This window comes from Lacerta agilis, chromosome 4 (assembly GCF_009819535.1).
Source record: "Lacerta agilis isolate rLacAgi1 chromosome 4, rLacAgi1.pri, whole genome shotgun sequence".
NCBI lineage: Eukaryota > Metazoa > Chordata > Lepidosauria > Squamata > Lacertidae > Lacerta > Lacerta agilis.
Window position 1 is genome coordinate 24,857,507 of NC_046315.1, and position 21,789 is coordinate 24,879,295.

Genomic DNA, 21,789 nt, shown 5'->3' on the forward strand with positions numbered 1-21,789 from the left:
GTTGCCTGCACAAAATAAGTCAAGTACGATGATTAAATAACACCACCAAGTCCTTTTCTCAATCAGATCAGTCCTGCAAGGGGTAGGGTGTTTTGCTAACACAGAGACGGTTGGGGCGTTGTTTTCATTTCAGGCAAGGTCCCTTGGTTTTGGTGGTCCAACACAGGTGACTTTGGAGACAGTACGGAGTCTGCTTCACTTGAATCCAAGGACCGTACCTGGGGAATTACTTTGCAGGGCCTCTGTAAGGCTTGGTCTCATAGCAGCATTGGAAGTGAACTGGCACGCTGATAAGCTGTTCTCTTTCAATATACTGGTACTTATGACAAGGGAGGGGGAGCTGCCAGCATCAGATAACAGTGTTGTTGGAAGTGTGCCAGAGGCCTGGCTTTTTCCTTGTGATCCCTTATAACTGTACTACCAAGGTAAAAGCAAGCTGCAAGGGGCAGCAGTGGGACACGGAAGCCCACCTGATACTCCACAGAACAAAATACTTCAGGGTCCCAGAGAGGAAAGCACCCTTCCCTGCAGAGGATGCTCTCAGGTGTCCTTTAGCACAACCAGGCTGCCAATCATTTGCAACTGTCCACGTTGTTGTCCGTACTTCGTTCTGCATCCATCGGTGCCGAGTAGGACGCCTCCACACTGTGCCACATGCCGTAGGCAAAATAAATAACCAGACCTGGAGGGAGGGAGGTAAAGGGGCACAGCGTTGGAGAGAGCATGAAGTCATCCGGCAGCACACAAGCCAAAGCATTACGCCTGCTTAATCTCTCCCACTGAAAATGCCTGATGTCTTCCAATCAGCAATACCACCATCTGGTTATGCCACATATAAGGTCAGAACCAAGCCCAGCCCTGTCACCCGGCAGGATGACTTGCGGTAGGCAGAACCACGGAGGGTGGGAGATAGATGAAGGCAGAAACTTGTGTCTGAATGGTGCTACAAGACTTCTGGAAGGACTGGCCCTATAGCAGTGGGGAGGGGGCATTTGGACTCTGGTGCAGGAACCAATAAAATATTGTTGCAGCACTGTTCACAACTTCCTTCTGTTTTAGATAGATAGATAGATAGATAGATAGATAGATAGATGAGAGAGAGAGAGAGAGAATCTCATCATTCTGCATGGTCAGAAACCCAGTTGCAAACTCACCTATCACCATCCAGATAGCAAATCGTATCCATGTGCCAACATCCAGCTGCATCATGAGATAAACATTCACAAATATGCTCAAGATCGGAAGGACGGGAAGAAAGGGGACCTGGAAAAAGAACAAAAAAAATGGGTTGTTGTGCCTCTGGGTGTTATTTTGGGACAAGCAAGTTCCCAACACCATGTAATCGATGTGTGGTCGCACAATCCATTTGTGACAACTGAGCCTCCTATATCACGTTGCCAATGAAGGGGGCATATGAGAATATCATTTGCTTTCAGCTGGTACCTAAAATTGGCCCTGTGAAGAATTCATTAGCCATTTACAAGAGCAATAACATCATCCAGAAAGTTCCTCTGGAAATGGAATTCATCTCTGCTGTTAGTTTAATTTTGTCACTGTTGGTGGCCTTCCCAGATGCTGTTGAAACATTTGGCTTTACCATTTTATTTCACATCACTTGGGACCTTTGCTTTAAAAAATATAAATGGAAAAGCCATGCATAAATTTTAAAACTAGTACTTAGTTGGGGGAGCGGTATTTGGGGTACTCTCTTTTTTTAGACAAAACAAAGAGCAAGGGGTACTAAAAATCTCCACCACCACCCCCTTTCAGGGTTAAAAGTCTGTAGAAGGTAAGAAGGCTGAAATACAAGTTTGGTGTGGCTTTTTTCTTTTCTTTTTTGCGGCTCAGTGAGAAAAGAGAACAAGAGCTCATTTCCAGGGGCTGCATCTCAAAGTGTGGAGCTGGTGCTTTTGGAGATTACGCTGAGATTGCCAAAACCAAAATGCAGCCTTGCATACCTTCTGCCTGGCCGCTATTAAACCTAAACAGACAGACTGCCAGATGAGAAGCAAAAGAAAGGAATATCAGGAGTGCTGAAGGTCAAGCTGGAGGTGCACATATCCAATCTGTGTGGGAAAGTTTGCTCTGCGCCTCCTCTCCCCCTGCCCATGCCTTGCTAATTCCTGCCCTTCTAGAAAAAGCAGGTTAACCTCCATTAATCTCTCTTTCCGTGCATGGAGCCAACAAAGAATCCGACTGCTTCCCCCACCCACAATCACCCCAGCCCATTCCTTGCAGACCACTTGCCTTAAACGAGAGCTTGGTTTTGCTTTCAGGTTGTCTCCAGATAACCACTGTGAAGAAGAAGCAGAGGAGGAAAACGACCACAAGCAAAGCAATAGCCCACGGGGTCCCGTTCTTCAGAGCACCTTTGCCAAGGACACTCCAGCTACAGAAGGTGACGATAAGAACACCTGGCAACAAGACACATGGAACAAATGTTTGTCACACTGATTTGGTGGAGGGAAGGAAAGACTGAATGCAAAAGCAAAGGTAATTTTAAAATCAAGCCAAGAACGGTAAAATCCATAGCAAATGCAGCAGTGCGTTGCACAGTTCTGTAGTTTTGATCCTAAATCTGTGCATGCACAAAAATTCAGGGGCAAGTCTGCCCCTGTTCCTATATATTTCATCAATAGATGCTGCAAGTTAGCGGAAGGGTCAAATCCATTTCCGACTCGGCTCTCCACCAGTACAATCTTATGTCCCAATCCGACAAAAGGAACACAGGGAGCTGACTCATTCCAAGTCAGATCAATAGTCCACCTAGCTCAGGGTTCTCTGCCCAGACTGGCAGCAGCTCTCCAGGCAGCTCTATGTGGAGATGCAGGGGATTGAACCCGGGACCTTCTGCATGTAAATCAGATGCTCTATCACAGCACTATATACCCTACAGGCTCCTATATGCGCAGCCAACACGGATGCCAGTTCACTTCTGGCTGCTCATTCAAAACCATAATCTGATGCTCTTCCAAGACCAGGGGATTAATCTGCTGATACAGTCTGGCGTGCACAAAATTTGATTGCTGCAACTAGAGTTCACAGGCCATAAGTGTGCAGACTCTCTTAACCACCCCCAAAGCTGGTGTCCTGTTGGACCAGAATACTTCACCAGCCTCAACTCCCATCAGCCAGCACAGTCAGTTGTTGTACAATAAAGATCTGGAGGGTACCAGAAAATTCTAACCAAGAATTAGGTATTGGCAAAGGAACTAAAAAGTGGCGGCTCCCGATATTTAAACAAACCCATATGCTACATTTTATGGGAATTTTGCAAGTCAATCTTACAAAATGAAGCTGCAGCTGCATGCGTTATAGAGAACTAACCACGTTATCAATGTTACATGTCCAGAGAAAGGTTGGAGCAGAAGAAATTAACAATTGTGCACATGCAGCCAACTCTTACCTATGATGCAGGAGGAGACATTTACTACAGACCCAGAGAGTTTGGAAGGATCAGTATTTGGGGGGCGGAAAACAGCTTTTAAGGAGAACTTCTCTCCCTTTTCAGGCAGAAACGCAGTCTGAGATTCACTGGTGCTCACGGACTCATTGTTGTCTGCCTCATCATTTGTACTAGCCATCTGGTAGGCCAAGTTCGGCTGCTCTGGTTGGTACCTAAGAGAAAATAAGAATTGGACCACATTAAGCACCATCCTATCCGCTGTAACTATAAGAGAGTCTCACCTAATATGTTTTCTTCCCAAACTGATTCCCGGGCACTGGAAACAATGACTCCAAAGGAGAGGGTTGCTAAATGCCACTTAAATCTTCTAAGCCAGTGGCTGTCTAGAATATTGCTCAATATCCCCAGCAGGGAAGAGCACAGCTCACTGTTCACACCTACAAGCTTTAGGATTGGGCCAAGGGTGAATGTGGCACTTGGGGACAAGGACAAAAAAGGTGACACATCCCTGACCTAGTCTGATGAAGAGTTCAGGAGAGCTCTGAAGCTTGCACACTATATTATGATGTTTCGGTTGGCCTAAAAAACACATACCATTGTTCCAATTTTGGAATTTTTAAATAAATAACATCTGGAACACTTGAGAACCATCTTCTCCGCACCGTAACACAGAAACGTTGTGACGCACCTTAGTACCAACACGCAGGCAGCCACCAAGGAGTAAGCAAGAAGTGTCCCAATGGACATAAGGTCTACAAGATCCTTTAGGTCCAATAGAAAGGCCATGACAGCTGGTGGGAGACAAAGAAGACACAGATAATGCAGTGGGGTAAATCCATTTCATATATAAGACTAGTTAGCCATGACAGTTCACTCCTTATTCACACTTTCATTCCAAGCAACCCAAGAGAAAGACAGGAGTCCCGTGCCTTGCACTGCATTTAAAGAAGTGTTAAATAAAGGCTTAAGACGAGGCAGTGGAGACGACCACAACAGTTCTTCTCCCTGCCCTAAAACCCTGCTCCTAAAGCAGGGGGCATTTTGTATCTGTGGAAGCACCCCGTGACTTTTAGAAGCCTGATTTTCCACACAAACAAATATGAATACCAAGGCCAGCATTCAAAAAAAAAGAGCATTTAAACCCCGGAAGATATTTGTTCGTCCTGTTTTCACAAACAGCAGCAGTCTGTTGAAGGCTGCTCATTAAACAGAGACTCTGCTTGGCAGAGAAAACAGCAAAAAAACAGTAAGAGAAGCTCTGAGTACATGTGGGTATGTTTTAATGCTGGTCCAATTCTTTGTATGATGCAACAGACAAAGGAACTGCCTGAAGCAGTTCCAAGATGAGATGCAATCGCAACACTCTAGAAAGTACAAGGCATTCTCCTTGCATAACACTTAAGTGCTTTATTTGAGGAACTAATGAGAATGTGCTGAGGACTGGGGTGTTAGCTCAATTTGCTCATTTTAAAACAGGATTATCTACTCGGTCCTTTCTTCGGGGATCTCGGGGTCTCACCTGCAATAGCTCCCGATGTTATTGTAGCCACCATCGGAGTCTTTGTCCTCTCATTAACACGAGCCAAGAACTTGAACAGTAGTCCATCTTCTGCCATAGCGTAAATAACTCTTGGCATTGGAAACATGGATCCAAGGAGACTAGAAAGAGACACGGGCATAACCTAAGCTCATCTTGCATTTACGAGGCAAACTGTTGCTGCAAAAACAATCCAGCAATAGAATCTTCATCTCTACTTTAAGAAAAATTACTTTCTTTAGGAAACCGACACCAGCACCTAAAGACGGGATTTGTAATTTATCAAGCAATGAAAGACAAAGGAAAAGTTTTGCCATTTTGCAGTTGCAAGGTCTAGATGTTTCTCCTTCCTTCCCATTCCCAAGGGCCACAGGATGCACAAAACACTTTAGAAACATCAGGTATCCCAACTTATTCTAAACCCAGTTAGCCAGCCATATAAGCTGAGCCTTTAAGCTCCTACATAGAAATGGTTCATTTCTGACTGCATAGCAAGGCTGGTGTTAGGTCACTGCCCTTAGGTCTGAGTCACACCAGTGACCCTCTTGCTCAGAACTGTCTATGCCAGTGTTCCTCAGCCTTGGGTCACCATATATTTAATCTTAGCCAATGGCCAGGGATGATGAGACCTGTAGTTCAGCAACATCTGGGGAGTCCAGGTGGAAGAACATTCATCCATGCTGGCCACCAGAAGATCTCAAAAAAAATTCAGATGGGGTTCTTCCCCAGCACTGCTGGGAGATAACAGGGACAGAGTATCTTGCAGGCAAAGGAAGCACTCCTGAGCTACAACCCTTCACCTATCATGGAAGGGATTTTTTAAAGCCTCTCTCTCTCTCCCCCTCCCCACAATCTGCATCTATCATATTGTGAAATGAGGCCAAGGCGAACACATGCAATCTCAAAGGGTCTTTGTATTCTGGGCATTTACGTCTTAGAACAGGCAGGTGAGCACAAACCCCGCTGAGCAAGTAGCAAAGGAAGCCGCAGCATCTTACCTTGTGGATAAGGCACAGAGTGAACCAACAGCCACTGCATAGTTTGCACCATCCCATCCCACATACTTAAAAGCAACAGGCAGGGGGCTGTTTTTATCTAACAAGTAGTAAGGCATCATGAGGGTAAGAGCAGCCGACACACCGAAGTATGCAACAAAGCAAATCAGAAGCGATGCAACGATTCCTATTGGAATTGCTTTCTGGGGATTTTTCACTTCCTCACCTACGAAAACAAACAAACAGCCACAAAGACTGAAAATGTTATTACAGAAACAATGAATGGGATAAATCCTTTCTTTTAGCTGTTATCTCCCCCTTGCAACCCAATGAAATAATGGGGTGGGGGGGAGCTGAACCTGTATTCTCCCTCAATTCAAGGGTTGCCAAGAAGCTTCAATTGCAGGGAGTTTTTGAAGTGCCATTTCCTCTTGTGAAGGATTAAGGCAATTAACTTAGGCAATACAAATCTACTGACGTGCAGTAGATCAGCATGAAGACATGGCCAATGGCAACCAATTTATGCTCCTATTTTGCAAGTGGGGTTCATGGAAGCCGAGGGAGAAATGATACAGGGCCAGATTCTGAAGACCAGCTTTCCACACCATCCCCATCAATTTTCACTTGCTATTGTGAAACAACAGAGATCTGGAAATCCGTGGCAATCTTCAGTCAATTGCCAAAGAGATATATCGGTAAATTCAAATTTACCTTTTGCCCACCCCCACCCCCGTTCTAAGGGAACACAATCATTTAAAAAAGCATTTCAGTGAACTCATTCATCTGCGGGTCATACGATGGTCAACAGCACAATCTACTGTGCATTTTATTAAAAAATAAGGTTTTATTAAAGCTTTTTTCATAATACAATAAGATAAAGGAAACTAATCTAAACAAAAACAAAACCAGAGAAAGAAAGTGAGAATAAAATGCAGAGTCCTCTCTCAAAGGAAGCTCTTAACCCTTGTCTCAGACTGTGCAAAATTCAACTGATTAGTTGGCATGGTCTACTATGAATGCAGTGCTATGCACATGTACCTGGGACTGTCCTACTGAATTCTATGGGGATTACTCCTGAGTAGACGTGTACAGGATGGCACTGCACAATGATAATCAAGCGAGGCTGACTGCAATTTGGAACTCCTTGAGGAGTTGCTATTGCGCGTGTCACACAGATGTACTGAATCCTTTCTTCCCCAAACTAATTTGATGAGAAAGAAATTTAATGAACTCTTCTTCGGATATGCATGTAACCTATTAAGCAATTAAATAGAAACCTTATTTCCTTCAGTACCTAAAATAGTGTAATCGTACTGACATTTTGCAATATGTGCATTTAATTCAGTTGATGGAATTGCCTTTTTTTAAAATGACAACCATTTTGCATGATATCTAAATATAAAAGCAAGTGGGTTTCTACATATTGCAGAAGAGGGGTTATGATCAGATTAAGAGATTAACGCTTCAAAGGCATCTAGAATACGGCTCAAGAAAGCATAATTGGCTATAATTCTGCACCTGGAGATAAACTCATCAGAGGTCATGTTATCATGCACAACTTAGTAAATCCTGATCATCTCCATTACAAAAGACCAGACACAGGGCATGCAGGAAGTTTGTGTCACAAGGAGGCATTCATGCAAACATGAGATCACATACAGCATGAAGGTCACACATTACCATTTGATTCTGCTGAACCCACAGACTAACCCTTAACATCTGATGTGGATCTACAGGACTTTGCTAGTTTTAAATCCACCTAACATTATAGACTTGTAAGGCTAAATCTCCACCCAGAAAAGGAGTCTGTATTGAGCGCCTGTTGAATCTTGCAGTGGGTGAGTAGCTCACTTTTACTGCATTCTTGAAAGAAAGAAAGAAAGAAAGAAAGAAAGAAAGAAAGAAAGAACACAGTGGAAACATTGAACTGGTGTATGCTGTCAAAATCACCCGACGCTTCACTCTTCTTCTGTTCCTGCCTTGCTGCTGAGAAACAAGCCATAGCCTGGCTTGTCATGTTGTCCAAACCTGGACTTGTGGTTTGCTTCTCTCCCATAAAACCACAAATGGTATCCAACAGCTCTGCTCATTCACATTAAGCCACAATTTATTTCAACTATAGTTTAATGTGATGTGTGAACCAAGTCACAGTGACCTAAACGGCACAAGGAAGTTGAGCAGAACTGAAACAAAAGTCAACCTTGACCAGAAGGAAGGAAGAGGAAGGGTGGCAGGAAGACAGACTAGAGCCTTGGGGTGTAAGAAAAGGTCAAACTTATAACATTTTAGGCATTTTTTGTCATTTAGCCCTTAACTTATCAACTCTCCATGGCAGCTGCATGATATAATCAGTGAACTTTACCCAGTAGTTTGACGCAGAAGACCCGCTGAAATCAATGGACCAATATTAGACATATCCATCCGTTTAAATGGTCTACTCTGAAATTGGCTACAGCTCAGTACGATTAAATTAACTGAATTGTACTCAGAGATACTTAGCCAAGAAAACCAGGCAGGTTGCTAGCTTTATGGAAAGAGATTCCATGTGTGTACCAAAAAGTATATTTTCTTGAACAAAAGAATATATATCCTAGACAAACTTTGGTGTATCCTGGCCACATCCATGCCTTGCAGAAGAGGCTTCAGCACTGTAGGTGCTCTGAAGAAAGGGTGCACATCTTCTGACTGGCAAGACAATGGTGATGTTCACAGGTAATGATTTCTGGCTTAGGTTTGCCATGGAAGAGCACTATGCTGCCATCTGCTCCCAAACCATAATCCCTGTTTTGGGTGCAGCAGGAAGTCAGAACTTCCTGATATATTTATCCCACTTGCACCAGGGAAGGCAGGATCAGGCAGAAAGAACTAGCACAGTGCTTGTTCCACAGTAAACCGTGGTAAGCAAGAAACCCTTGCTTATTGTTGTATGCAAGCATGGCTGGAGTATTTAAAGCCACGACCACAGAAAGGCAGCCGATTTGGAGAACAGAATCAAAAAAACGGTTTGCTTTGTTTCACAAATTTAATGTAAACATTTTTTTTAACACTGGGTGGGTGAACAAGAAGTGACTGTTCTTTGTTCTGATCCTTAAAAGGGCTCCCTTGTACAGAAAGCACATTTAGCAAACAAAAGCAATTACTTAATAGACAATCTATCAACTAGAAGTTCTTCAGCTATTACTTTCATTCCTTTTTGCAGGACTGCTGCGGCTTATAGATGTCCACACACAACATTGCTAATGAGGGAAGAACTGCCACGTTTTCCTTTGCCCCCCCCCAAATTCCGCAATCTTTGTGCTCTCATGATCAGCAACATACAAAGAAGGCCGAACTGTGGGCAAAATTCATAATGAAGAGCAATGTTTATTCACTGTGAGTCCTGGGTCCTTACCTGTGGTGGCAATGCAGTCAAATCCCACAAATGCATAAAAGCATGTTGCTGCCCCCGAAAGAACTCCAGATAATCCATAGGGCATAAACCCACCAACACCATGTTCTGGAATGGTTTCACTAAAAACAGGCAACAAGAGATGTAGGTTATTCCTCTCAACAAGACTAGCAGATCCAAAGGACAGTTTGCAACACATTGATGATTTCAAGAGGAAGAATTGCCTCCAACAAGACATGCAGTTGACACATCAATGGTCCATCTATAGCAGAGGTGTATGCTGGTTTTATACCAGTTTTAGTTGCAGGTGAGGACTATTGCCCTCATGTCCTGATCTGGGCTTCCCACAGGTGTCTGACTGGCCATTAGAGGAAACAGGATAGTAGATCAGCACAGCTTGAGAACCGTAGATTGGTAGAGACACTTAGATCCACTCCAACCCCTGTCCAAAGCACAGTTCCGAGAATTCCTTGGGGCAAGGCACTATTAATGTTTAGGCCATTTAGCAAACTTTGGGGGTTCTGTACCCTGCTAAAAGCACAAAACCTGTAGATTTGAGATCATCACAAACCACAGCACACAAAGGCTATAATACTCCCAGTGGACACAGGAAATTATATTAAAATCAGTGGGACTTACTTCCAAGTAGGCACAGATAGGGTTGAGTAACACATTTTGCTATTATCTGGAAATTTATTATCTATTATTATTATTATTATTATTAACAACTACAAAACAGTTAGTATTATTTGCAAAATGTTTTTGAAACCATTCAGCTTTTTTCAAAAAGAATTTTTGATTTCCTATTGTTAAATCTGGCAAAACTTTGTAAGTCACAGAAAAAACCCCTGAAACATCTGATTGCTTCTTCAGAGGTTTTGGCCAAAGGATGCAGAGCTTAAATTCACAAAGAGCAGTGCAAGAAAATCAAAAGGACATCTCAGAAGCCCTTCACTTGGACCAGCTTTCCCCCAACCTGGTGCCCTCCAAATGTTTTGGACTGGAACAGCCCCAGCCAGCACAGCTGGGACTGAAGTGAGTTGAAGGGCACCAGGCTGGGGAAAGCTAGCTTGGACCCTAATTCTGTACTGAATGTGTCCTCAATAATTTTAGCCTGGCAAGCCGTTCACTACGAGGCCCAAAATAATCATATGCAGTTGCCAGAGCGTTTGTTCCTAGTTCATTTTGTTCCAAGTAGGCTCAGTGTTTTACTATTTTTCTTTGTGTGTTCAATAGCAGAGTGCTTTGGCTCTGTGCTGCATAGAACAATCTATACGCAGACTGTTCGTGTTGAACAATTCTGCCCTGCAAAAACGGAATTGCGGCTCCTTAAAGACTAGCAAGTTGGTTGAAAGTGCCAACTCCAATTAAGCAGTGGCCACTTATTTGTATTCCATCCTCAGTCACTTGACAGGGACAGAGAAACGTTCCCCCATAACTCCTCCAGCAATGACTTGTCATAGCCACATCCTAGCTGTGGGCAGGGCCAAAAGTCAGTGGTGAGTGGAGCAACACCTTTTCTCTCTTCCATCCCATTCTGGTTCAACCATGGTTCTGAACTAATCATTTACAGAGGCCAGCCCTTGCGCAAAATCCATACGGAGAAATGTTCTATCTCCTGGATGGACCCATCTCTTTTCAAAAGCTCAATGCCTCATCCAATTTAAAAGGCCTATATTTTGTTTCCAAACGTCACCGACATGCTTAATTAACTCAAGCATAGCCAAGAGGAATTGTTACGTAAATCTAGCAACAACTCCTAAATCCAGTTATGCAAGGCTGGGTGACGAATGCCCAGCAGATGTACTTGGAAGGACTCTACTGCACAGCCCAGAATGAAATTGCAAAGCATCTCTATACTGCTGTCACCACTATCCCTAAGCAAAGGAAATGTTTCCCTAAAAGACAAAAGTGGAGGAAAGTGCAAGTAGCAGGTGTGAAAGGAAGGCGGCATTACACCACCAACCTCTCAAGATATTTATTTATAGTAGAATTTGTGCACTGCCTCCAGAAATATAATAATAATAATAATAATAATAATAATAATAATAATAATAATAATAATAATAATAGAATTTATATACCACCCCTATCTCAGGGTGGTTTACAAAATAAAATCAAAATATAAAACCACAAAATCCATGACCAAAATAAAAACAACCACCCAATAACTCCCCCCCCCCCAAAAAAAAATTTTTAAAGAGCATAGGATGTCAGTCAAATCAACCAAAGACCTGGTTAAAAAGGAACATTTTTGCCTGGCGCCTAAAGGCGTATAATGAAGGCGCCAGTCGAACTTCCCTAGGGAGAGCATTCCACAGACGGGGGGAGCCACTGCAGAGAAGGCCCGTTCTCGTGTTGCCACCCTCCGGACCTCTCAAGGAGGACGTGCATGAAGAAGGGCCTCAGAAGATCGTCAGAAGATATACAGTAGAAGTAAAAACAACCATTGTAGCAAAATATCATTTAAAACATGGGCCAGTTAACACACATGAAGAGCAGTGCTATACAAAAGCAGCATCATAGATCAGGCCCTGCTCCTGGCAGTCAAACTCTGCAGAGAAGCTCTGATCCTAGGAAACAGGGCAGTGGCTGGTATCCTGAGCCGGGACAGACAAAAGGCACTCTGTGTGCCCTAGCACAGCTGAGAAGAATTCTCACAGTGTTTCATAGGAGATGGTAAAAGGAGGAGGTCCTCTGCTACTGGAAATATCGAGGCAGACTCATAGATTGAATTTCTGAAGGATTCTAGCTCCCTCCCCACAGCGCAGAAGCAACCTTCCAGAAGGGAGGTGGTAGCTTTTGAAAACTTTCCCAAGTCTAACTTCACAGCTGCTGTTAATGGGATCATTTTGCAGTCTAAATTTGCACCCCTAGTTGCTGCATCTTGCTTAATTTTGAGAGGAAACTGAACGAGCACTGAAAGGGGCCTACAAAACCGGGTCCTATTCCTGGCTTCTCCGCTTATGAGGCGAGCGCCACAAAAAAACTCCCTGGAGAAATGCTTCTGGGTTCCCAGCTGAGCAGGTATGATATATATGCATCACCTCTCAATGCCCAAGTTGGTGGAGGCTCAGTTACGGTTGATAAACTAAGGTGTCCTGCACACATGCCAGCAAACAGAGGCAGTGCCACTGACATGTACAAGTCATGTCCTCTCTCAAGCCTGACACCAACCCGGAAATCATTTCAGGAGGGGCACCTCATATGTGAGCCAGCACATATTTATTCTACTTCACTAAAGAGAACCAAATGAATGCATGAGACAGGGGCCCACACTAAATATATACTTGCTGCATACCTACACAAATAAGCCTACAAAACCTACAAACACATGTTACTGCAGGTGAAAATAAAATTGAACCTACTTGTGTGAAGGATCCGAGATGTTTTCTGGGATCTGCCAGTGTTTAATCGATCCCTTCACAAACCCCGACACTATCACGAAGCCCAAGACAAGGACGTTGATACAGGTGAACACTTTGTTAACCATTGCAGATTCTTTCACACCAAAAGTTAGAAGTCCTAGAAAATGTACGGGTGGGCAATTAGAGAAGCTCTATCAACAGCAAAGGTATTTTGTCTCTAGAAAGATCAACGCTTTCACTGGTGCACAATTTGCCATGCTGCTAACCCGTTACATTATTTTTAGCACAGTGAGTTGTCCCAAGGCTCGATTCAGACATTACAAGCAAATACAGTCTTGCAGTCATAAACATGCTGAGCTCACATGCTCCCTCTTACTCCTGTTTGCTTTGGTTCTTCTCATCTCTTCCTCCTCCTTTGCAATAACCATCCTTCCCCACAGAAATTACGGAGGAGAGGGGCATACGAATTCCACCCTTGGTTTTTTTTTCCCAGGCTCTTTTCGTGACCTGCACAATCAGAACCGGATCTGTATGTCTGAATCCATCCCCTAATCCCCGTTTTATTGGTTTTAGGCTGCGTTATTAATGCTATTTAAAAGAACTGTACACCACTTAAATACTGTGAAAATATTAAGCGGTTTATAAATGCTTACAAACAAATCAATAAAATCTCCCGAGAGCTTCAAGAAACAGAAACAATCTACAGTGTTTTCAACAATTAAGTATGGGACTTTAGAGAAATGTTGAGTTAGTTTGGTCTTCCTTTTAGGGCCAATTCAATTGAAGTGAAGAAGTCAACCAGTTTCCCCATTCAGAGTATTAGAATGTACTCTGAATGGACAAATCAGTTGACTTCTTCACTCATTGTGGTATGCTATGAATACTCCCACACTGAAGGCAGCATTGCAACTCCAAGGCAGCTTTCTCTAACCTGGTACAGGAGTGGCTCAACCAGTGGATGGAGCCACAGCAAGTGTCTCCCAGCCAGTGGTGCTTTTGCCACTTAACAAGGGAGGGTGGGGGCAAGGCAGTGGCCAGACAGGGGCTGCTTGGGTGCACCAGCGGGAGCATCAAATTGTCTCCTCCAGGGCATCTCTTCAGCCCTGGCCATGTCCCTCCTGGAAAATGGCAGCAACACTACTGTCTAGAAGCTACTGCTGTAACTGCTCCACAGAGGCATTTCCCGCCCTCCAGATTTTTAAAAATAAAATCCCATCAGCCTCAGCAAGCATAACTAGTGGTCAGGGATGGTTATAACTGCAGTCAAACAACACCCGGAGGGCACTAGGTTGGGGAATGCTGCGTACGGCCACAAACTAGAGGGCCTGCACAAGAAGCCCCCGACATTAAAAACAGACTTTGGAGGCTTTTATTTTCTACAATAGCAATCCACTCACAAGTTCAACCAGGCCACTGTTCCACAAATGCCAAAATATACCAGGGAGAAAATTAGTTTATGCAGTTTCATATCCAGCACATTTTACATGCGTCTTCAAGGCTGGGTGGTTTCTCCTTTTTTAAAAGAATAAATTCTGCGCTCACTAAATAAATAAAGTCCATACAGTGTTTCAATGTTTTGACTCTTGCAAGATAAACATCCATCCACCAGCATGATGGCAGCCCTGTCTTCTTTCCCCACATCTTCCTGGCTGGAGCTCTATAGGAATTGGCAGACTGTTGAAGTTAACAAGTCCAAGTCCTTCTGCAGCATTTGAAGACTTCCAGCATGCCTCCTCCTCTATGCTAATAAGCATTGTTGCTGCCTGACACCCATTTCCACTTAAGCACCTACAGCGCCCTTCTTTTATCAAAGCAATTTCAAAGCGAAGGTGGCCGCTGAGGTCTTAACTCTGCCAGCTTTCCAATAGGTCAACCTGACACTTGAGGCAAACAAAGCAGCTTTGAAAAATATAGTTAGGGTGTTTGCTCTTCCTGGGATCGCCAACAAAGAGAATGCAGAAGGGTAACAAATTTTTAGTCCAGAAAAACTTCCCAAACCAGCTTTCTTCCTCTGTCTTACCTGTTAAGATTAGGATAATGAAAACAGAAAAGACGTCTGGGTATTTTGCTAGAATACCAGGAGCATTCATGGACATGTATTGTTGGAAGAACATCCCAATGTGCTTGCCTATGAGTTCGTCAAACGTTGCGCTCCATGCTCGGGCCACACTTGATGTCCCTGTCAGAGAATAAAAATTGGGAACTGCTTAGTTGTTTATTCAATACCACACTATATCCATTGATTTCAGGGTAATTTGTAAACATAGAAAACCACAATTGGCTATGTGGTGCAATCGTAAATCAAAGAAATTAACAGTGGAAGATTTAGGGCAGGGACTTCTAGCGCTGTGATTTATATTCCGAAACTACACAGGGACTGTTGTCAATCCTCAAATGGATTCTTCAAGATGGTAATCCAAGGCATTAGGGTCAGGGATTGGAGATCGTTGGCAACCATTCCTATGCCCATTCCTCAAGGCTGCCACGTACACTTGCTTCCATGAATATACAATAAGCAATGGTGGGGGAGCTCTTTCCATCAAAATTGCCTTTGCTTGCTATGCAAATACTCATATATAGTAACTGATTTATCGGCAAAGCCTTTCAAAGACTTCTAGCAGATGTGTTCCATATGCTTAGCCCCAATTGACATAATTCAATTCTCTATCCTCTGCTCCGGAATCTATTGAACAGAACGTTGTACTCCGTTCTGCTACTTGCCTCCAATTCTGTAACCAACATTATACTCCCATCAACATGTTTGCAGCACCGGGGGAAAGTGAAATAGCTAAGGCAGAAGAGAAGGTTAAGGGGTGATATGATAGCCATGTTCAAATATATCAAAGGATGTCATATAGAGGAGGGTGAAAGTTTGTTTTCTGCTGCTCCAGAGAAGCGGACACGGGGCAATGGATTCAAACTACAAGAAAGAAGATCCCACCTAAACATTAGGAAGAACTTCCTGACAGTGAGAGCTGTTCGGCAGTGGAATTTGCTACCAAGGAGTGTGGTGGAGTCTCCTTCTTTGGAGGTCTTTAAGCAGAGGCTTGACATCCATCTGTCAGGAATGCTTTGATGGTGTTTCCTGCTTGGCAGGGGGTTGGACTGGATAGCCCTTGTGGTCTCTTCCAACCCGATGATTCTATGATTCTTACCACGAGCCCATCTAACCTTGCCCAAGAAATATTCTTCTCAAGAGCAGCACAGTATACAGGGCCAGGGGCTACTCAAGAGAACTCAAGAGGTGTGGTCCACAGAAGTGTGGTGAGATAGGGTAGTAGGGGCAACAGATTCCACATCACGAATTCATCTCTCCAATATGGTCTCCCCATTTCAAAAGTTAACAGGGACGAGTGTGAGCAGACCACACAGAAACAACAGCCATGCTGCAAAGCCCATGGGGAAAAGTTTGCCTTTCATCACAACACAACTGCACGGATAGTTTTGCATAGGCATTAGAAAGCAGTCTCAGGATCCAGGATTTTAGTGCCGGAGAGAGGAAAGCAAGAAAAGCTGGTTGCACAAGGAAGCAAGGCAAGACTGACCACTTCTTCTCAAACCAGTGCTGTCCCACCTTTAAGGTAAAGGTAAAGGGACCAATGACCATTAGGTCCAGTCGTGTCCGATTCTGGGGTTGCGGCGCTCATCTCGCGTTACTGGCCGAGGGAGCCGGCATACAGCTTCCGGGTCATGTGGCCAGCATGACTAAGCCGCTTCTGGCAAACCAGAGCAGCGCACAGAAATGCCATTTACCTTCCTGCCGGAGCTTTTATCTACTTGCACTTTGACATGCTTTCGAACTGCTAGGTTGGCAGGAGCAAGGACCGAGCAACGGGAGCTCACCCCATTGTGGGGATTCAAACCCCGACCTTCTGATTGGCAAGCCCTAGGCTCAGTGGTTTAACCCACAGCGCCACCCACGTCCCACCTTTACTGTGGCCCAAATTACTGATTTCAGGCAACTGCTATAGCCATGTGAGCATCAGTTACTCCCACTGGGCTAATGCACTCAGGTCCACCTGTGGGCTTCTATTCCCATCATCCCTGACCATTGGTAATGCTTGCTAGAGCTGATGGAAATGGGGTTGTCCAACATTTCTTTATTTTATTTTATTTTATTCCTGCATTGCAGGGGGTTGGGCTAGATGACCCTTGGTATCCCTTCCATGTGTACAATTCTATGATTTCATAAAAATTTTATACTGCTTGACCGGGGGGGTGGACCTCAAAGCAGTTTACAATATCTAGGTGGCACCATTTTGGAGGAAGTGATTCAAGAAGCTGTCAGTTTGCTCAGTTCTATAACCCAGATGACCACATGAACGCTATGGGATGGGACTAATATAGATTATGCACGGTGCTAAAAATGAACACATTTCACCGTTCAGTATACTGTTTGTGAATATTCCCTGATCACTCATAGAATGCATTTATATCCAGTTCTTAAGCTACTAAACAAAGCTTTGAGGAACTGCCTAAAAGGAGGAAGTTATGGAGAGGGCCCATTCTCTGATCAACAAGAGTTGTGTTTTGCAACATTTATAAACACCTACAAAAGCAAGGAAATTCCTTTAAATGATGTGCATGAAAACCAAGGAGATGTAAATAAATAGGGAGCTTTTGAAGTTCAAGATACATTCCCTCCACACCCTTCCCTACAACACCACTCCTATTTCTCTCCTTAAACAAATTATATCCTTAGAATGAATACATGCTGTGCTTCAGCAAGTATTTAAAGAAATACAAGCAAAACATTAATATCTATCCTCCCACCTTAACACACACACACACAGCTAAATGCCTTCTCCTTGCAACAAAAACTGCCCACTGGAAGACTGTACTAAATAGCTTGGATATCATCAAAGACGAACATTGTTCAGCTACATTCCAGGAACCGCCAAGCAAAAACCTGCTTTGAGCGGATTTCAAACCACAGTCGCTATAATGATGCAGAAGTCCCTGAAGGTGCTCCTGGGTAAGTGATGCAATGTCAACATGTTAAATTAATCTTGCTGTCTGGGCATAAAAAAGAAGTAGTTCTAAATGAATATGAGGCAATAAACACCCATTTCCCTAGGGACACTACTACAAGGAAAGCCAATTCCTCAAGGTTCAACAAAATAAATTTATTAAATTGAACTGTACAAATATTTGGTCTAATAAAAATCAACAGAGCTTCACTGATGTATTAAGAGACAATCTACACTTCCAGAATAATTAGGGAATACTGCCTTATAGGGACTGTGCCATTTCGGCCTGTAGATTGGGGCGGGCGGGGGTGGAATCACATTCTTGTTTGCTGCCTCCATGTTAAAAATTTTATGCAAGCTTCTAAAACACACATACACAAAACCCCTAGTACATCAATGGAAAAGGCCTAACTCCCTTCTGAATGCGCCAGTTTCCTACGCACCAAAATTTTTATATAAAAATGCATTTAAGCATGCAATGTCCTCCTACTAACCGGGCCTTAATTTTCACTCACCCTATTCATTCTAAAGCCCTATTAATTCATTCAAAAGGATGTGCAGGGCATGCATGTGCTGGCAGCCACTCCCCAATGCTCCAGTACATACCAGGCACACACCCTCTCCTCCCCAAACCCTTCCTGTGTCAAGTTCTGAAGGGGCTTGCAAGCATGCACACACAACCCCCTTCAGCATCAGGGGTGGTGGAGCAGACATACACCTGCTCCCTTCTACCTAGTTTAAGGCCTCATGCATTCAAAGGAGCACATGAATAGAGCTTACGTCTAATTAACTTCCTATAGAACTTTGCGCTCAACCCCCTTAAACTTGAGCCGTACCCAGACATTATACTCACAAGTGAACAGAACGTATGAGACGCGTCTGCTAGCACCTGCACCCCGTCGTCCTACACAAGTTGGAGGGAAACCATCTCCAGCAGGGAGGTGTAGGCTCCAAGTAGCACAGCATTCTCCAGGCAGTCTCCATGACTACAAGAGTAGTCGTCCTCCACCTGATGGCGAGGATGCTCGTCCGCCATCTCTCCCCCCATGCAAGTCCTACTGAAGAGCATAATGCCCAAATAAGGCTTCTAGGACTCATCAACCTACATTGTGTATCTGAAGAAGTGTGCATGCACACGAAAGCTCATACCAGGAACAAACTCAGTTGGTCTCTAAGGTGCTACTAGAAAGAATTTTCGATTTTACATTGTTTATGTACATCAACTTTCCTCGACCATAGTGCCTTCCAGATGTGACGCTGGGACTCCCAACTCCTATCATTCCCAACCACTGGCTAGAATAGCTGGGGACGATGGGACATGTTAGTCCAACATCACCTGGAGGGCAACAAGTTGGGGAAGGCTGGTGTGCATCACGTCGCTGCAGTGTTCCATAGGTTCCTCGCCAGAGGCGGTCGATAGGTGATCACTCAAGTCAGTTTCTGCACTACTCCGCTGAGTCCTGGCTTCCCTTAAAAACAGCACCTACTGACTTCCAGAGAAGTCTCAACTGCATCCACACAAGTCAGGTGGGGTGAGATGTATTTACCTTGGAACCCACCCAGACCAGAACGTGGGCACTTAAAACATAAAAGTATGTTTAATTGCTCCTGAACAGGAAGTTGTTAGAGACAACATTCTTATAGTTCTCGCTTCCTGGCCTTGTGTGATCTCCTTTTACATATGTTTTCATTATGCCTTTCATCTCGCTTCCTCTCTGCCTGCCTCACAGCCCCTCACTCCCCATTTTGCTACCAATCTGACACACACACAGCTAACTCCACCCAACACTTCCCTGCTCTTATCATTCCACTCACTCTTCTACCAAGGTTATATTTTATCTTCTTTCACAAGTTATTTCCTCCATAATAAAGCACACAGGGACAATGCCCTCCCTGCAGTCTTCCTATCAGGGCCCTGGCTCTGCGTTCTGAAAGTGGATGAGGCAAGAACCTGCAGCTGCCAGAAGCAAGGCCTTCACAGCACTTGCCCTCCAGTCTGATGATGGAAGGGAAGGTGGGATACAAGTGCAATAAATAAACGGGTTCAAAATCTCTACATGCTTTTACATAGAGCTGAAAGGCACCCCCGGCTTTAACTACGTTGCAGAAAACGAAAAACTGGCAATTTACTTCAGTGTTTTCTGGCTTGATTTTAACTACTACCCTACTTTTCTTCTTCTTCTTTTATAAGTTTTCGAGTTTCAGAAAAGCAGCATGGCGACATTTTAAGCAATCAATCAATCAATTAGATGTATGCATGGTGATGCATGAGTGCTTGCTTATGTGAAATCAATCCAGCAGAGAAACCCAAACAGAAATCTCCTTTTAGCTGGAACAGTAACTAAAGCTAACAGGGGGATTTCCACAGAAAGATTGGAGCAACAAGAAACTGTGGCCCAATCTAAACACCTGTAAGCCTACTTAAATGGGTTTAGATTACAGCCTTGTTGTTTTCCTAGTGAGAGCGCTCGTTCACTCACTATCCGAGCCGGAGTCTGTTACAGAGTCCTCCTTATCCAAATATATTGCGCATTTCCTATTACAACACAGTAACTTGCACAAAGTGCTTTGAACTCTCAAAAAGGAAACTGCAGCTATAAACAGGGTATGAAATACAGTTTTTCACAGATCCTGCTGTGCATTTTGCACAGTATAACTTGAGCAACGGCACAAAAAAATTACCCACCGATGACATAGGAGAGAATGAGGTTCCATCCCGTGATGAAGGCCAGCAGCTCGCCGACTGTCACATAGCTATAGAGATAAGCAGATCCAGTCTTTGGGACTCTGGCACCAAATTCCCCATAACAAAGTCCAGCCAGCACAGAAGCCAGAGCAGCAATCAGGAAAGAGATGACAATGGCAGGTCCTGCGTTTTCTCGAGCCACTGCCCCGGCAAGGACGTAGACTCCTGCCCCAAGCGTACTGCCTACGCCAAGGGCAACCAAGTCGAAGGTGTTGAGGCATCGCGACAGCCGGCTGGCCTCACTTGTGCAGTCCACCACTTTCCGACGAACCAACTGCTGTCCAAAACTAACAAGTCCCTTGCAGCCCATCTCTTTGATGAAACCTGGAAGGGTGGGGAGAGGGAAGGAGAGAGAACGTGCAATAAATCAGTTATCAGTATTTGAACCTTCCAAGTGGTATTATGCAGAAATAGCTTTGTTTTGGCTGTGGTTTTCTTTCTCAAGCTCCACAAGTCGTTTAAAGCAAGGCCTCCCAAACAGCAGCAGTCCATACGCCATCATGCATAAAACAGGATATGCACAACCACAGAAGTCAGTCCATTGGTCCATTTAGCTCAGTACTGCCTACACTGACTGGCAGTAGCTCTCCGGGGCTCCCAGTCCCATCTGGAGATGCCAGGGACTGAACCAGGCCGCATTCTGCACAAACTCCAATTTCCAGATTACTTTCACAGGCAGAAAGTGCATCACAATCACCCAAACATTATGTTACCAGAGCATAAGTCACTATGGCTAGGCTATCTCTGTCCAGCAACACCCGTAGCTACTCCATGCCACTTGAGGTCACCTGGGCCTCCAGGGACAAAGCTGAATCAAGGAGTATCCCCTGACTAAGCTACCTGGTCTTTCAGGGGGGATGTATCCCCATCCAGAACAAGTTGCCTATTCAATTCCCAGGCCCAAGTACCACCAAGGCCTTGTCAGGATTCAGCCTCAGTGACGAAAGAGAAAACTTTATGGCTATCAAACAAAACTGCGTTTTATGTTTTGCTTTCCATCACATTGAGAAGCATGCTTTTTTGCCAAATAGTAACCAGTCTCACTTCTGGGAAGTTCTGGGCACTTAGCCCACAACCCAACACATCTAGCTCTGTGCTGAACTGTGGTCCTTGTCTTCAAACAAATGATCTTGGCTTAGTTAGGGTCAGGCAATGCTCTGTAACTTATGTGCACACACATAAATGCACACACAAACCAGCTGCAGAAAGCTGCTACCTGGACAAAGGATTACATTGGGAGACAGTATGCTTCTGAATACCAGTCACTAGAAACTGCAGGAGGGGAAGAGTGTTCTGGAGCTCAGGAGCTCAGGTCCTACTTGCTGGTTTCCCACTGGTGTCTAAATTGCTCTTCCAACCTAAAAGATTGAATGCCTAGA

The 21,789-nt window shown here is 44.2% G+C and overlaps 1 protein-coding gene across 1 annotated transcript in view; it reads right to left on the reverse strand.

Annotated features, from left to right (window-relative positions):
- Positions 1–323: 323 nt before the first annotated feature.
- The window catches only part of SLC7A1 (solute carrier family 7 member 1), a 35,352-nt gene continuing 13,886 nt past the window's right edge, over positions 324–21,789 (reverse strand). Inside the window, exons 2-12 of the mRNA XM_033146430.1 lie at positions 20,351–20,734; positions 14,715–14,873; positions 12,695–12,851; positions 9,330–9,448; positions 5,942–6,164; positions 4,926–5,065; positions 4,095–4,197; positions 3,407–3,618; positions 2,248–2,414; positions 1,155–1,263; positions 324–682 (exon numbers count right to left, since the gene is read on the reverse strand). Of these exons, the coding sequence (XP_033002321.1) occupies positions 573–682; positions 1,155–1,263; positions 2,248–2,414; positions 3,407–3,618; positions 4,095–4,197; positions 4,926–5,065; positions 5,942–6,164; positions 9,330–9,448; positions 12,695–12,851; positions 14,715–14,873; positions 20,351–20,720 (1,869 nt within the window). The 5' untranslated portion in view covers positions 20,721–20,734 and the 3' untranslated portion in view covers positions 324–572. The remainder of the gene's footprint in view (positions 683–1,154; positions 1,264–2,247; positions 2,415–3,406; positions 3,619–4,094; positions 4,198–4,925; positions 5,066–5,941; positions 6,165–9,329; positions 9,449–12,694; positions 12,852–14,714; positions 14,874–20,350; positions 20,735–21,789) is intronic.